The sequence below is a fragment of the Natator depressus genome, chromosome 19, assembly GCF_965152275.1.
Source record: "Natator depressus isolate rNatDep1 chromosome 19, rNatDep2.hap1, whole genome shotgun sequence".
In the NCBI taxonomy this organism is placed as follows: Eukaryota; Metazoa; Chordata; order Testudines; family Cheloniidae; genus Natator; species Natator depressus.
The window spans coordinates 10,219,461-10,236,449 of record NC_134252.1 but is presented as its reverse complement, the minus strand read 5'-3'; the positions used below and the strand labels follow the sequence as shown (position 1 = coordinate 10,236,449).

General features: G+C 47.9%; 2 protein-coding genes across 2 annotated transcripts; both read left to right on the top strand.

Annotated features, from left to right (window-relative positions):
- Nucleotides 1-1,691, top strand: NR0B2 (nuclear receptor subfamily 0 group B member 2). The gene is made up of 2 exons (XM_074934489.1): nt 1-544; nt 1,411-1,691. Exons 1-2 carry the CDS (start codon nt 1-3, stop codon nt 1,689-1,691), a joined length of 825 nt encoding a protein of 274 aa, XP_074790590.1.
- Nucleotides 1,692-7,476: 5,785 nt separating this feature from the next.
- GPATCH3 (G-patch domain containing 3) lies at nt 7,477-16,408 on the top strand. Its single transcript, XM_074934256.1, has 7 exons — nt 7,477-7,809; nt 8,881-9,311; nt 10,995-11,169; nt 12,480-12,539; nt 14,180-14,301; nt 14,711-14,838; nt 15,747-16,408. The coding sequence occupies exons 1-7, from the start codon at nt 7,479-7,481 to the stop codon at nt 15,958-15,960; spliced, it is 1,461 nt and encodes a 486-aa protein (XP_074790357.1). The 5' UTR covers nt 7,477-7,478; the 3' UTR covers nt 15,961-16,408.
- The last annotated feature ends 581 nt before the right edge of the window (nt 16,409-16,989 follow it).

The following is a 16,989-nucleotide window of genomic DNA, read 5'->3' as shown; positions in this document are numbered from 1 at the left end:
ATGACTACAAGCAACATGGACCTGGACTATGAGAGGTGCCGGTGCCTCAGTGAGGAGAACCAAAACGCCATCCTCTATACTCTCCTGAGCCAGAACCTGAACCACAACTGGGGCAGCCATAACCCATCCCAGCAGCGCTGCCTGTGCCAGAAACGTCGCACCGTCTGCCTCCAAACACCCCAGGTCACCTGCCAGGCAGCCTCTGATGTCCTTGTGAAAACAGTCAGCTTCATGAAGAACCTGCCCTCCTTCCAGCTGCTTCCTTGGGGAGACCAGTTGCTGCTTCTGGACAGCTGCTGGGCTCCCCTCTTCATTCTGGGGCTGGTTCAGGAGATGGTGACATTCGAGGTGATAGAAACCCCAGCCCCTAGCATGCTCAAGAGGATTCTCCTTGATGGCCAGAGTAAGAGACAGGAGCCTGAGAGGACACAGCCCACCCTAGCCGGGGTGCAGCGGCTGCAGTGCTGCCTGAACACATTCTGGAGCCTGGACCTGAGCCCTAAGGAGTATGCTTACCTGAAAGGAGCCATTCTCTTTAACCCTGGTGAGTGCCTAATCCTCACACACCTTTCCATCGGCAGGGAGAGAAGGCATGGCACACAATAGCATCTAGCAATGACTATCTATCTATCTGTCTATCCACTCATCCAGGGAGCGCAAATCACTTTACAAGCTGGAAGGAGTATCCCCATTTTACAGACAGGAAAACTGAGGCACAGAGCATTTTAGGGGCTAATTTTCAGAGGTGCTGAGCATTTCCAGCTCCCATTGACTTCTGGAATTCAGGCTGTAAGTGACTTTCCCCACTCAGTCACCTGCTTTAATTCATAGATCTCGGAGTCAACTATGCTGATAGGGATGGCTCATTAGGTTTGCAGTCTCTCAAATCCTAACAGGGTTGATTCAGTTCTTCATCTTTCTAAGGCAGATAAACTGAGTCCTATGCAGTTTACTGTGTGTGAAGAGGGAAGGGGATATTTTAAATAAGACTTTAAAATGGAGTTCTTGCATATCCTTCAGGGACAATAGGATGTTAAGGCATGTTTTGCTAGAGCTGGGGTTTGCCCTGGCTTCATTGATCAATATTTCGCCTCCCTTGTTGTGTTACACGCTATTAAAGAACTGGTGCTCTCCACCCCAGAAGTGGCTGCATTTTAGTGGTGCTCCATGTATGAGTTAGTGAAGTACTTTAGGGTCCCTTGGAAGGCATGTAAACATGCTAAGGAGGCGTGTATACTTCTCTGCCTGTGCCTGTGTGCAGTCAGTAGAAATTGATTGTGACTCACTAGCAATAGTGCCTAGCCAGCCTTCAGCAGAGGCACATGCACAGTAAGAGTCTGGGACTGAGGCTCTGCTTCCCAAGCTAAGTCCAACTTTAATTTGTATTTCCTGTTGTTTCTCTCTCCATAGATGTCCCAGGTCTCAGGGCCTCTTTGTACATTGAGAGCCTCCAACGGGAAGCACAGAGAGCGCTCCGAGAAGTCCTAGTGCCCCTCCACCCAGAGGACAAGGGCCGCTTTGCCCGCATCTTGCTGATTGCCTCCACCTTGAGGTCCATTCCTCCTGCACTTATCACCAATCTCTTCTTTCGACCAATCATTGGCAATGCAGACGTTATTGAGGTGATCACTGAAATGCTGTATGAAATAACCAGCAGGCGACTGACTCTTTCATCACACACAGTCTCCTAAGAGATCAGATTCAGCGGCCACTCTCACATGCACCTCCTGAGGATTGAGTTGCGTTTCAAGGGACGGTAATGTTAATCTGGGAGTGGGGATTTAGTGGGAAAGATACTGTGGACTTGCAGACACCTGGATTTGTGTTTATATTTCACTTGGGCTCAGGCAACAGCTTGAGAGGTTGAAAATCTCAGCTAAGGCACAAAACATTTAAGAATGTAACTCTTATTTAGCATTTGTTTACAGCAGACATCAGCCCCTGTACATACTGAACTCATAAAGCCAAGTCGTTTCTGAAGTGTATGTGATGTTACTATTTCACTGCACAGTAACGTGAAAAAAGCACGACCAATGTCCTTAAAACATTCCATACAAAATAATACTCTGGGCTGACATTTTCCCTGGGAAATATTCAGGTCAGAGAAGCACTTATCTGAGAAAGGAGGGGATTGAAACAAGGGCTTTGAACTAAATGGAGTCTTACCGTTTTAAAGGATAAAATTGCCGTAGAATTGCCTCTGTTACACACACATAACCTGATTTTTAGATGTGCTCAGCACTCACTCTGCCTGCCATGCTCAGTGGATTCTGTGGGTACTCAGCACCTTTGAAAACAGGCCTGCAATACACAACACATTGGATTAGAGCATGATCCAAATTTTGTGATTCAGGGTCAAATCTCAGCCTGTTCTGCCATTGATTTCAATGAGGCCAGGATTTCACCCTCACAGTCTATGCATACATACGGGCCTAATTCTGCAAACTGTAGTCACGCTGAGCAGTACTGAGAGTGAATGGAATCACTGATATGAGTGCTACCAGGTATTGTGGAATCAGGCCCTTATATAGTACCCGTGTGTGTATTGTGTGACTGGTTAACTAAGTGCCTTGGAATCTTAGAGAAGTAGCCATAAAACATCTATCCGTTTCAAACAGACGGTATTAAAGCTAAAAGGATTCACAGAGAGCCACATTTTGCCACCCTTACTCAAAGTGAGTAGTCATGTAGAAGAAAATGGGACTACTCTGAGTAATGTACCACTTAATGTTTGTACCACTAATGTTAGGGTGGCAGAATCTAATACCTTTTTGTTAATGCATCAGCTCAAGTGGCTAAGGGCTCCATTTTAGATAAATGTTATGAAGGTGTTTGCAGTGATATTAAGAACAGGTAGGGCTGGTGATCTTATGTCCATTTGTGTAACAGTGAGTGATATTCCGTAGATGGTACACACTATAGAGGAGGAGCTGTAGTGGCTGCACAGACCATTCTGCAGCTGAGCGTCTGCTTCCTAGACTACTGACTGGTTGCTCCCACTCCCCCATACTAGGTGCTGATCTACACAAAGAAAACAGCCTTTGCACAGAGTTCAGACATCAGTATTTTGTGAGTGGATGTTAGTCTGTGATTTGTATATAAAATTCAGTAAATTATTTTTTTTTTAAATAAAATGTATTACATTTTGGAAAGTGGTGGTTCTGTTTTGGAAACATTGGTGCATGTTGCATTTTACTGAAACTTAGAAAAGCCTGCCACAGGTTTGAGAACCCAAAGATGATTCACATGGGATGAGGCACAGTCTCCAGAAAATGCCCTCAGAAATGCATCCTATCTTGACAGCATTTGTCATCTTAAACTGCAAAACAAAATTAATGTTGTACATAAACATTGCTGAGGAAAGGTGTCTGATTAATAGTGATGGAGACTGAACAGGAAAATCACAGGAAGCAGAATTGCAACTTTTCCCCTATGATCCTTCCCTTCACCAACCATACCTCAGTCCCACCCTGAAGGCATTGGGCCAGGTTCTGAAGTGATACGTAAACGAGACTCCCTGACACTCACTTAGAAAAGCTAGAGTGGTGCAGCGGCAACACTAGACTCCCTTAGGCCTGGTCTACACATAAAACTTCGATCAACCTGGTTACGTTGCACAGGACTTGAAAAATGTTGTGCCCTAAGCACTATAGTTAGGTAGACCTAACCCCTGGTGTAGGCACGGCTATGTTGACAGAAGGATTCTTCTCTTGACCTAGCTACTGCCTCTCAGAAAGATGGGTTACCTACATTGACTGAAAAAACCTTTCCCTCTATGTGGGAAGCATCTACACTACGGCGCTACAGACACACAGCTCCAGTGCCCTAACTGTGCTGCTGTAGCATAGACATGGCCTGTATAATCTGTATACCGTGGGCCAGATTCAGAACTGATGTGGAAGAGTTGGGTGTAAGTGGGTGTTAGTCTCAGGGAGCCTTAGTTGGTGTAACATAATGTGGGTGGTCCCTACCCCTGCCCCCAGCATAGACACACCTCAAAATTTAGCCCCCGGGCGCTAGCGGTGAAAATAAAGTTCAGGATCCATGTCCATTCAGTCTTTGGCCTCTCTGCAGAGCCTGCTGATTAACTGGGCCAATTTGTGCCGGTGGCTTAGTGTTGTGGCCACGTTCCACGGGGAACCGAGCTGAGACCCATTAATCCCGATGAGTCGAAAGAATAGTAAATATGGCAGGCGACCAGCTTGGCTTAATGGTGAAATCCTAGCGGATCTTAAACATAAAAAAGAAGCTTACAAGAAGTGGAAGGTTGGACATATGACCAGGGAAGAGTATAAAAATATTGCTCGGGCATGTAGGAAAGATATCAGGAGGGCCAAATCGCACCTGGAGCTGCAGCTAGCAAGAGATGTCAAGAGTAACAAGAAGGGTTTCTTCAGGTATGTTGGCAACAAGAAGAAAGCCAAGGAAAGTGTGGGCCCCTTACTGAATGAGGGAGGCAACCTAGTGACAGAGGATGTGGAAAAAGCTAATGTACTCAATGCTTTTTTTGCCTCTGTTTTCACTAACAAGGTCAGCTCCCAGACTGCTGCGCTGGGCATCACAGAATGGGGAAGAGATGGCCAGCCCTCTGTGGAGATAGAGGTGGTTAGGGACTATTTAGAAAAGCTGGACGTGCACAAGTCCATGGGGCCGGACGAGTTACATCCGAGAGTGCTGAAGGAATTGGCGGCTGTGATTGCAGAGCCCTTGGCCATTATCTTTGAAAACTCGTGGCGAACGGGGGAAGTCCCGGATGACTGGAAAAAGGCTAATGTAGTGCCAATCTTTAAAAAAGGGAAGAAGGAGGATCCTGGGAACTACAGGCCAGTCAGCCTCACCTCAGTCCCTGGAAAAATCATGGAGCAGGTCCTCAAAGAATCAATCCTGAAGCACTTACATGAGAGGAAAGTGATCAGGAACAGTCAGCATGGATTCACCAAGGGAAGGTCATGCCTGACTAATCTAATCGCCTTTTATGATGAGACTACTGGTTCCGTGGATGAAGGGAAAGCAGTGGATGTATTGTTTCTTGACTTTAGCAAAGCTTTTGACACGGTCTCCCACAGTATTCTTGTCAGCAAGTTAAGGAAGTATGGGCTGGATGAATGCACTATAAGGTGGGTAGAAAGCTGGCTAGATTGTCGGGCTCAACGGGTAGTGATCAATGGCTCCATGTCTAGTTGGCAGCCGGTGTCAAGTGGAGTGCCCCAGGGGTCGGTCCTGGGGCCGGTTTTGTTCAATATCTTCATAAATGATCTGGAGGATGGTGTGGATTGCACTCTCAGCAAATTTGCAGATGATACTAAACTGGGAGGAGTGGTAGATACGCTGGAGGGGAGGGATAGGATACAGAAGGACCTAGACAAATTGGAGGATTGGGCCAAAAGAAATCTGATGAGGTTCAATAAGGATAAGTGCAGGGTCCTGCACTTAGGATGGAAGAATCCAATGCACCGCTACAGACTAGGGACCGAATGGCTAGGCAGCAGTTCTGCGGAAAAGGACCTAGGGGTGACAGTGGACGAGAAGCTGGATATGAGTCAACAGTGTGCCCTTGTTGCCAAGAAGGCCAATGGCATTTTGGGATGTATAAGTAGGGGCATAGCGAGCAGATCGAGGGACGTGATCGTTCCCCTCTATTCGACACTAGTGAGGCCTCATCTGGAGTACTGTGTCCAGTTTTGGGCCCCACACTACAAGAAGGATGTGGATAAATTGGAGAGAGTCCAGCGAAGGGCAACAAAAATGATTAGGGGTCTAGAGCACATGACTTATGAAGAGAGGCTGAGGGAGCTGGGATTGTTTAGTCTGCAGAAGAGAAGAATGAGGGGGGATTTGATAGCTGCTTTCAACTACCTGAAAGGGGGTTCCAAAGAGGATGGCCCTAGACTGTTCTCAATGGTAGCAGATGACAGAACGAGGAGTAATGGTCTCAAGTTGCAATGGGGGAGGTTTAGATTGGATATTAGGAAAAACTTTTTCACTAAGAGGGTGGTGAAACACTGGAATGCGTTACCTAGGGAGGTGGTAGAATCTCCTTCCTTAGAGGTTTTTAAGGTCAGGCTTGACAAAGCCCTGGCTGGGATGATTTAACTGGGAATTGGTCCTGCTTCAAGCAGGGGGTTGGACTAGATGACCTTCTGGGGTCCCTTCCAACCCTGATATTCTATGATTCTATGAATTGATTTCACACAGTCCACACCAGTTGCCAGATGGTTGTTTTATTCTTATTTTATTGAGCATGTAAGGAAGTGATGAATGCGTGAGTTATAGCATAGGTCAGTGGTTTTCAAGCTTTTTTCATTTGCAGACCCCTAAAAAATTTCAAAAGGAGGTGCAGACCGCTTTGGAAATTGTAGACACAGTCTGCAGACGCCCAGGGGTCCATGTACCACAGGTGGAAAGCCACTGTTCTATGGTAATGACACCCTTTCACGGACTCCTTAGACATGGTCTGCAGACCCCTGAGAGTCTGCAGACCACAGGTTGAAAACCACTAGCATAGGATGTAATAAACAATGTCATTACCACAGATACACCTGCTAATACAGAGCCCATTTTGTCAAAGGTCTAAAAAAGCATCAGCACCCTCTGCTGTCTGTTCACAACAGGGGTTGCCACAAGGCTCTGCTTATAGTTTCTGGGTTGCTCCCTGTTTTGTCTGGTCATTTTTTCTTTGATTTCAGCTCCCAGTACTGCCAACCCCAAGCGTTCAAAAAAAGGAGTCATGACCCCGGAATCATGAGATCACCTTAAATACAAGACTTTAAAATAATCCATTTGGGTTCTTTTTATTTACCTGTTGTGTTTTTAAGCTTTAGGTTGCACCCAGGTCACGCTGCCAAGCTTTTTTCTGCAACCACTAGGGAGGTGGTGGAATCTCCTTCCTTAGATATTTTTAAGGTCAGGCTTGACAAAGCCCTGGCTGGGCTGATTTAGTTGGGGATTGGTCCTGCTTTGAGCAGGGGGTTGGACTAGACGACCTCCTGAGGTCCCCTCCAACCCTGATATTCTATGAAGGGCTAGTTGCTTTGCTTTTTGTTTCAAGAAAGCTGACAGCCTCACATGACTCCAGGAGCTGGGGCTTTAAGAAAAAACACCAATTACCATGAGTCTTGCGATAAAAATCACGGGAGTTGGAAACACTGAGGCACACGCACAGATCCTAAAATCACGATGTTCCAGGCCCCCGGTGCTCCCATGACGATATGATGTTCATGTGCTGGGCCATGCTGGGGCACATTCCTAAAGGGAGGCTGAGGTCATACCGCTGCGCCATAGGGTCACCCAGCTGTGCCACTGTTGTGACATCATCAATGTGCGCCAGGGGAATGAACCCCTATCCCTGCCCCCTTGCAATAGGATGACGTCGCCCCTTCTAGTGACGTAATCACTTAATCTCGCGAGAGGCGTGTCTGCGTCGGCCCGCCCCCTCCCCCGCGGCGCTGCTCACGTGACCTCGGCCCAGGGGGTTGAAGATGGCGTCGCCCGGGAGCTCTGAGCCCGGCTGGGGCCCTGCCCGCTACTGCCTGGTGAGCCGCATCCCGGCCGAGCTCCGCTCCGCCCAGCTCCGCTCCTACTTCAGCCAGTTCGCCGAGGCCGGCGGCTTCCTCTGCTTCCACTACCGGCACCGGCCCGAGCGCAGCGACCCCCCGGGCCCGGCCACTTGCTGCTGCCTGGTCGCGGTGCAGCCCGGCCAGGCCCGGCGGCTGCTCCGCATGTACTCGGGCAAGCGCTGGCTGGATGCCCAGGGCGACGGGCTGCCCGGCCGCTGTGTGATCCGCAGGGTCCGAGTCTCCCCGGGCGCAGGTACGGGGCGGGCGGGGAGATGGCTTAAAAGGGTAATAGGGGCGGGGGCGTTTGGGGCGAGGAGGGGTTGCTGACCATAGCAGGGGTGTCTGTGAAGCAGTGGCCCCTACTGATGGGAGAGGAAGCAGGTACAAGTCCCCTCTCTACCTTCTTTCATTCCCACCACTCCCAGATGCATCCGATGAAGCGAGCTGTAGCTCACGAAAGCTTATGCTCAAACAAATTTGTTAGTCTCTAAGGTGCCCCAAGTCCTCTCTTTCTTTTTCCCAGAAAGTAGTTTACTTCCTAGGCTTGCAGGAGCCTCGGTGGCCTAGAGGTGGTGGGTTCAACCCCTGGGGGAAATTGTTTATGTAGCCCCCTGTTTCTCGCCTCCAAATGGCCAGTGATCTCTCTTGTGAAGCTCAAGGGGTTCCACCCAGTTCTTTGTGGGTTGGAAGGATGGCGTTCACAACAAAGATATCAGTGGGCGGTAAAATGGGTAGAAGTAGGACAGAGGGGTTGCTGAACTGGAGCTGCAAAATTCACTCACCCACCCACCAGGGGGAAAAAGTAGTCTCTCTATATACTTTGTTGGGTTACGTGTCTTTCTGGGAGGAAGCACTTCAGGTTTGTTATGTGCAAGTACAGCTAGCGTGTGTTCTGGCCGCAAAGTATGAAGGCTCATCTGGCAGACGAGAGCTCTGAACTGTAGATACCTGGTTGGCGGTTCCAGTAGTAGAATGCTTCACAAAAGCAATTGCGCATGTCAGAGAATGATATATTGCCTATGACTTGAGTAACTGAAGACCAGAAACAACTGTCTTGCCTGCTGCATAAAGCAATGCTACCTTGCTATTGGTATGGACTTATAAAGGCTTGAAACAAATGGCTGATGAAATTCTCAGTCAACATATTTTCATAGCTTGATTCTTAAACAAAAACAGCCCTCTGACTTATCCTCTTCTGCAACTCTTTGTTAAAATCTGTATCACAGGCTCCCTTTCTTAGTCTGCCTTCTATTTCTAGCTTGGTGAAATTGCGCTCTTTGAGACGGAATCACAGATTTGATAATCTGCTATTTATTTCTCTTAGGTTTGGGTGTGTTCCCATATAAAACTAAAAAGGAGCTTCATAATAAGACCCAGAGTGAAACATTTACCCAGGCAGACTTAAAGTGGCTGCCTGAACTGAATCCTCCTGTGTTTATGCCCCATGGGAATGTGGGAACACCTCTGAGAGTCTTCCTGGAGCTGATCAAGGCCTGCAGGCTGCCTCCCCGAGTTATTAAGAAACTGCAGCTACGATTCCCCAAGACAGGATCCTCTCGCAGGTACGGGAATGTGCCCTTTAAATATCGGGACACTGAGACTGTTGAACGAGAAGACCTGGTTTATACAGACATGGGGGAGGAGATCACAATGGAAAAGGGACCCCTGGCAAGAACTGGGATGACTCAAACTAGTGATGAGGAAGACTGGGAAGGACCAGGAAAGGAGGAAGCAGAAGAGTCTCATTCAGATGATGTAAGTGGCTTTCTCCTGTCAAATTGCAAGACTAACCATAGACACCTCTACCCCAATATAATGTGACCCGATATAACGGGGGTTCGCATACAGCACGGTAAAGCTCCGACACACTGCTCTGAGCAGTGTGTAAAAGGGGTGGGGCCAGGCCAGGGCCGAGGGGTTGGATAAGGGGCAGAGGGTCTTGGGGCTAGTCAGGGGCTCCCCCCCACACACCAGGGTCTGGGAGGCAGGAGCTGTGGGGGGGCACTTTTGGGGGCCCTGCAGTCCCAGAGTGGCCCAGGGGATTAGCAGGGGGCTGGGAGCAGCCCGCTTTGCTTTTCTTGCCCCAGCCCCAGCTGTGTCGCTCGGAGGAGGGGGCTTGGGGAAAGGGATCCTCCTCTCTTCCTCCCCCCCCCCCCCCCCGCACTCACCGGCAGCGGTGGAAGCGGAGCAGCCTGCTCCGCTCCACCAGTTGCCAGCTGTGGCACTCCGCTTCCCGTTGCCAGTGCGTGCGGGACCTTTCTCTCCCCGCCCTCCCCACCCCCCAGCGACATGGCTGGGGCCAGGGCAAGGAAAGCGGAGCAGGCTGGGGCCGTGTCACTCCGCTTCCCGCTGCCGCTGAGTGCAAAGGACATCCTTTCCCAAACCTTCCCACACTCACGGGTGGCGGGAAGTGGAAAGCCGTGGCTGGGAGGTGGTGGAGTGGAGCGGGCTGGGGCCACATTGCTCCGCTTCCCGTCGCTGCCGGTGAGTGCCTGTCGGGGTGGGGTGTGTGGATAGGGGTCTGAGTGCCTGTCGGGGTGGGGTGTGTGGATAGGGGTCTGAGCAGACAGGGGACAGGGAGCGGGGGGTTGGGTGGGGTCCTGGGGGTGATTAGGGATGGGGGTCTCTGGAGGGGGTGGTCAGGGGACAAGGAACGGGGGGGGGGAAGCAAGTTAGATAAAACAATCTCACCTATAGTGTGGTGAGATTTTTTTGTCTCCCAAGGACTGCGTTATATTGGGGTAGAGGTGTACCTGTAAACAGCAGGGAGGGAATGCTGCTGCTTCCTGGGGTGCTGATATCTAACTATGTAACAGTACCATACAGATAGTATCTTGTATCTGAGAATTGTATTATAAAGCATGAATATACACTAATCTGTATATGCTAAGCTCTGGCTATGAGGCTTTTGGTGCTATTTCATGTTCTCTTAGATAGCAAAGCTTATTTTATCGTAACCAAGTGGTTCTCCATGGTAAGCTGATTACAGGGTGGCAGTGCACTCCTTCTGATGGGCTTGGCATAGAGTTGTGAGCACAGGATCAGGAGGCTGGAACTTTTAAACACCCACCTCCACTTTGACGCACTTGCCATGTGGCAAGTCCTCTAGCTGCGTTCCTTAACCATAAAATGGTGTATGAATGGGGTTAGGGTAGAAAGAGGGAATTAAGCTCTTTCACCAGCTCTCCCAGGTAATTGACTCTGAAAAGCCTTGCTCAGTGGAGGAGTGAGGGGACTAGCACTGATAATGCCAGTGATTGGAAATTGCAGGTGATGTGCTCACAATAGAGTGCATTGACCAAAATGCCTCTGTTCTATAGAGAACATATTCAGCAGGGCAACTGGAGAGTGGGTGATATGATGGGAGCTGGGGGAGACTGGGTCTGGGCAAGTGCCCTTGCTTTATTGGTATCAACCTTCTTCCTTGTTCCTTTGCAGGATGATGATAGGTGTGAGGAGTGGGAACGACATGAGGCTCTGCATGAGGATGTAACCAATCAGGAACGCACGGAGGAGCGACTGTTTGAAGAGGAGATTGAGCTGAAGTGGGAGAAGGGAGGCTCTGGGCTGGTCTTCTACACAGATGCTCAGTACTGGCAGGAAGAGCAAGGAGGTACTATTGCTCATGGCCTCCTGGGAGGGGCATTTTGTGCACAGTAGTTATCCAACTATGAACACCTTTTACCAAGGGCTCAGTTGTATGAACCTTTGCAAGTTGTCCGATAATCAAGTGTTCTGCAAAAGGATTTGATTACAAATTACAGCAATAAATCTGGAGAAGCTCTGGGTATGTTTTATAGGAATCAAGTTAGACAAACTTTTAAACAGATTGGAGATAAGTTGTAATTTGTAGGAAGGACTCCTTCCTTTTATCTGGTTGGTCATCCACATGGTCAGCAACTGGTCCACAGTACCTCACATGGAAGAGGTTGTATTTATAAAGAGTTTATACAAGCCAGGCAGTCAAAGTACCCTTCAAAAGTCCCGAGTCTTTCAAGTACTCAGTAAACTTAGCGTTGGTGTGTTGATGCCATGTTGGCAGCCCTGGAGATAGTCTCCAGCATGGACAAAAGCAATGCAGGTTTCCTCCCATTCGAATGTTCTGCTAATGGTCATCCTCCCTGAGCTGGAGGGTGACTGCTAGGGATGAGAGGGCGGCTTGTTTTCAGTGTCCATTCAGAATTCTTGGTCTGAGATAACTAGCACTCTTGCTGGCAGTGGTGGGTATTTTTTTTGGATGTAAACGTGTGTCCCCTAGGACTAGGACTGATTGCTAACTCTGATTACATAAGCCACAGACTCAGCACTGGGGGTAACGAGACTTGGAGCTGAATTTTCAGAAGTGGGCCCAACAGGTATAACCACAAATAGTGATCGGTGAGCACTGAACCATCCCTGAGTGAACTCCTCTGTGGCTATAAGCACTGCAACCCTTTTCGGAAAACTTTCCCCTCAGACACCACAAATCTGGGCTGGATTTGATCCAGTGACTGGAGACAAGGCTCATTATGCTATCGCCAATCCCCCTGGCAGGTCTTTCTGTAGACCCAACAAATGTTGTATATTAACACAGACAAGGTGGGGGAGGGAGTATCTTTTATTGGACCCGCCTCTGTTGGTGAGAGACAAGCTTTGGTGCTTACACAGAGCTCTTGTTCAGGTCACAAGAGCTTCTTCATACCCGATTTGAGGAAGAGCTCCAAAGCTTGTCTCTCACCAGCAGAGGTGGGTCCAATAAAAGATACTCCTTCCCCGACCTTGTGTCTCTAATCCTCAGATCAACAGGGCTACAACAACACTGCATACGGATATTAACACACTTCTTCTACTGTGCTGGATGGAGGGCTATGCCCCTGACAGAAAAGCTGCTCCCGTGACCCGGATCCTTTATCTAATTTCCACAAACTGTTTTTCTCTTGACAGACTTTGACGAACAGACGGCAGATGACTGGGATGTGGACATGAGTATCTACTACGACAAAGGTATCTGAGCTGACATGCGCGGTCTCCCATATGTACAGGTGGTGGTGGCAGCCCAACAGCAAGACTCATTGCACTCCCACTGGGGCTGCAGTTAAACCGAGACGTGCTCAAATGTCTAGCATCTCCAGAACCAGGAACGCGGAGAAGCATGGCTGCCTCCCCACCAGGCTCCTGTGGGGCCGAAGGGATCTGAACGTTAAGTGGAGTTGGGAGCCACAGCAAGTTCAAATAGGCAGGGACCTTTGAACAGAAGTCTGTGTAGTGAGGCTCTAGTTTGGTAAGAGGGAGATATTTAATGCTTTGTATAAAGCCTCCTGTTTTACCCTCTCTGGTACAGGGATGCAGACGTTAAATCTCATAATGACTTTTCCTCATGCCACTGCCAACTATAATATTCCAAGGCCTTGGCTCTGAAGATGACGGTTATAAAGGGACATAGTTAGTCAACAGTTCAGAACTGAAAAGTCTAATACTGTGTCTTATTGAGTGTCCCTAGAAGACAGGATGCTAAACCTTCCCAGATTAGCACCTGAGAATATTGAAATAGGAAACTTTAAAACTCTGAGCATAATTGGCTACTTAGCAAGGCATTGTGCTTGGGACAGCCAAACTAGTGAACTGTTTTCACTCCTGTTCTCGTCAGTTTTGGTTTCTGCACTATAGAACAGTGGCTCTCAACCTTTTTAGACTACTGTACCCCTTTCAGGAGTCTGATTCGTCTTGCATACCCCCAAGTTTCCCCTCACTTAAAAATGACTTGCTTACAAAATCGGACCTAAAAAGACAAAAAGTGTCACAGCACATTATTACTGGAAAATTGCAGACTTCCATTTTTACCATATAATAAAATCGATTGGAATATAAATATTGTACTTACATTTGGTGTATAGCAGCAGTTCTCAAACTTTTGTACTCATGACCCTTTTCACATAGCAAGCCTCTGAGTGTGACAACCCCCACTTATAAATTAAAAACACTTTTTTTTAAAATATATATTTAACACCATTATAAATGCTGGAGGCAAAGTAGGGTTTAGGGTGGAGGCTGACAGCTCGCCACCCCCCATGTAATAACCTGGTGACCCCCTGAGGGGTCTTGACCCCCAGTTTGAGAACCCCTGGGTGTATAATATATAGAGCAGTGTAAACAAGTCATAGTATGAAATTTTAGCTTGTACTGACTTGCTTGTGCTCTTTATGTAGCCTGTTGTAAAACTTGGCAAATACCTAGATGAGTTGATGTACCACTTGGAAGACCTATGTGTATCCCCAGGGGTACACGTACCCCTGGCCACTGCTATAGAATGAAGCTGTTGAGTTTCCAGCATTGCAGGTGAATGCGCCAACTTAAAACAAATCGTCTCTGAAACGCTTTAATGAAATTCTCTTGTTCAAATCTGACTTCCTGTAAAACCTGCATTTGGAGCCAGGTGCCTTCCTCTCAAGATGCTGCTGTGTAGCTTGTTATTTAAAGCTAGTTTAAATGAGAAATAAGAGGTCAACATAGTTGGAACAACAACATTCCTGACTTGGCAAAGGAAGCTGCCAGAAGCTCCCCTGCTGACTGGTCTCTGGAGAAAGGACTGTAATATCATATTTTTTTCCCTTATAAGTTCTGCTGTGTCTCATGTTTGTCCTCAGATGGAGGTGATAAGGATGCCCGTGATGCAATACAAATGCGCTTGGAACAGAGACTCCGGGATGGTTTGGAGGATGGCTCTGTTTCAGGGCAACAGATTGGAACCTTTGAGAAATATACCAAGGTAACACTAGAATATGTGCTGCTCATGGTGTCTGGGCCAGAGGCAAATGATAGTTGGCCAGAGGAGGCTTGAAATGATGGAGAATTACAGGACTTGGACTAACTAGCAAACTGTTTTTTCTCTTAGGGTTGCTTTTCAAAGTTATTTATAAATCTTTGTAAAAGTGCAGGTGTCATGGAGCTGGGTTTTAGTTAGTGGCATATTGGGAAGGTTGGGGGCTTTAGAAATGCATGTAACAGTTGCAGAAGACACTTGGCCAGGATTGACTAGCCTTCTCATTAAGGCTCTGCAACAGAGGCTGTTCATGAAGCCTGATCCCTTGGTGTGTCACTGACCTCAGTGTAATAGCTTGGCCCACTCACTCCCAGAATTGATGCTGGTTTACGTGGAGTGGTTTCTTATCTTCCAGGGTATTGGTAGGAAGGTGTTGGAGAGGCAGGGCTGGATGGAGGGACGGGGTCTGGGGAGCAGCAACTCTGGAATGGCTGAAGCATTGGACAATGAGGGTCAACATCCCAAGTGCAAGAGAGGATTGGGGTAAGTGCTACAAACTTCTGGTGGTCTTTGCTTGTGCACAGTGCCACTCAATGGCCCCATACCAAGAAGTAACATGTAGTAGGTAATTGACAACTAAAAGGAATGTCCCTGGGGTTCTGCGGCAGTCTCTATAGGCAGCATTGATGTATTGATACAACTCATGCCATCTAGAGGTGAATGGAATATGCTTCTGTCCTTATGGCTGTGCAGCTCAAGTGAGATCAAGTCCTGAATCTTGGACCCTTGTTTTTGCTACTCAGCAGTCCTCCAGCAATACCTGGATTGTCTGTAATGGTCCCTTCAAAGCTTGAGAATCTGTTCTGGCTCTTGCTTTGTGAACGGTTTCTTTGCTCCCTTATAGGGGAGATTGAAACACATGTGGCGCGTGACCTCAATGATGCTGGTGATGGGGTGTGCACACTTTTGGAAACTAAAGTGCTGTGGCAGAGCCTACGGGGGTGGTACGTACAGTACTCGTTTGGCAGATCCAGCGAGTGTGGAAACAATTGATCTAGGTACAGATGCTATGTGCAGACCTAGTAAACATTATTAATTGTTCTGTCTCAGCTTTGAGTTGGCCAGCTCAGGTTTTATGCCTAAACTAATTCAGATTCTCTGCACCTTCAGAGCTCTTCATCTATATATGATACAGATACTTTACAAACATGCCTCTTAACGGCCTGCAAAACGGGTATTCACTCATTTTGGAGCCATGTTAATGAAACTATACCTAGAGGTTGGTGCCAGTCAGGAACAGGACCTAGGAACTATGATTCCTAGTCCTCATGCTCTAACAATGGGCCTGGCCCTTTTATTAGTATTTGGTAAATATGGGCTAGTGTAGAGCAGTTTCTCATGTCCTAAACAATGATGCACTGACACACTGCTCACTGCCCACTCCTCTCTAGGTACCATGGAGAGAAACTGCAGACTTTCAGCAAGCCGAAAAAGCCTCGCCGGGATGGCCCCATCCTCATCTCCACAGTCTACGATGAGCCCCAGCCTGTAGACCATGGGGACCAGCTACTCCGGCGCCAGCTGCCCACTGCCATGAAGTACAGACAGGACATGGCATTTGTCCGAGCGACTCAGAGTGCTCACCAGAGCCCCAGTGCCTCATGAGAGTTGCTGCTGAACAGAGACTTTGGGACTCCTTCACTAGAGCAACAGCAGAACCTTTGTATTAGAACAGCCTCTTCCATGCTGCTTTTCACCTGGAGGCTGACTTCTCCTGCTGTCTGACCCTAAGCAAAACGTTAATATATTTTCTGGAAGAAATACCAGACTCTTCTGTAGCATATGCAAGTCTTTCTGTTTTAACAATTGCTTTATTAGGAGGGGGTCTCAGTATCCCTGCCACCAGCTGAGGTATTTGATCCTATTTGTTTGGCAGTGGGAAGGTTAACACTAATACTGTAAGCAAGGCTGTTGTGTGAAGCAGCCAGCGTTTTGTTTAGGCTCCTGCAGTGAGATGTTTTCAGATGAACTGTCTGCAAGCAGGAAAAAATCTAACTTTTCTAGAAAACTTACTACTGGTCCAGAGCATCATTCAGTCTATGGTATCTATACTGCACTCAAATGAAAACTTACTGGGGCAAGATGACCTTTTTGGTGGCCTTCACTGTACTAAGTGCCAAAGATAAAATGAAGACTTCTATAGTAGTAGTGAGACTAGCTGTGCTTCCTCTCTGTACAGCACCTGACACTAAGTGGGTAAAAGCTAGGCTAGGATGTGCACATTAAGCTCCCTTCTCCAGTGACTAGCACTTGTGCTCTTTTTACCCACATGTATTTAACTACACACTTATCCACTGAGAGATGCCCTACCTTCTCCCTCTGGCTTTGCACTGCAGCAAGAAGAACTAATTAGCAGCAGCATCTGCCCAGGAAGGCTGTAGCCTGTACCTGTTGACATAGCCACAGTCTATGGCTGTGGCTAAACTGGCCATGTGGTGAGAGGAATGCGGAGTTCAGGTTTCCGTTCTTCCTTACGTAGCATCGGCTCTATATTTAGGAATCTCATTACTGGCCTCTCCTGCATTGAACTAACCTAGCTGTCACATCTTAATTAGTTTAGCACAGGCTCTAACTCTAGTTTCTCTTCCTTCACTCAGACATGCCTGTTAAAACAACACATGCTAAACCTTGTAC

Bases quoted from the DNA above. Each gene is read 5' to 3' on its own strand.
- GPATCH3 (XM_074934256.1), top strand. From the start codon at position 7,479: ATGGCGTCGCCCGGGAGCTCTGAGCCCGGCTGGGGCCCTGCCCGCTAC. The intron at 9,312-10,994 runs GTAAGTGGCTTT...GTTCCTTTGCAG, and splicing joins AAGAGTCTCATTCAGATGAT to GATGATGATAGGTGTGAGGA. The intron at 11,170-12,479 runs GTACTATTGCTC...TTCTCTTGACAG, and splicing joins CTGGCAGGAAGAGCAAGGAG to ACTTTGACGAACAGACGGCA.
- NR0B2 (XM_074934489.1), top strand. From the start codon at position 1: ATGACTACAAGCAACATGGACCTGGACTATGAGAGGTGCCGGTGCCTC. The intron at 545-1,410 runs GTGAGTGCCTAA...CTCTCTCCATAG, and splicing joins AGCCATTCTCTTTAACCCTG to ATGTCCCAGGTCTCAGGGCC.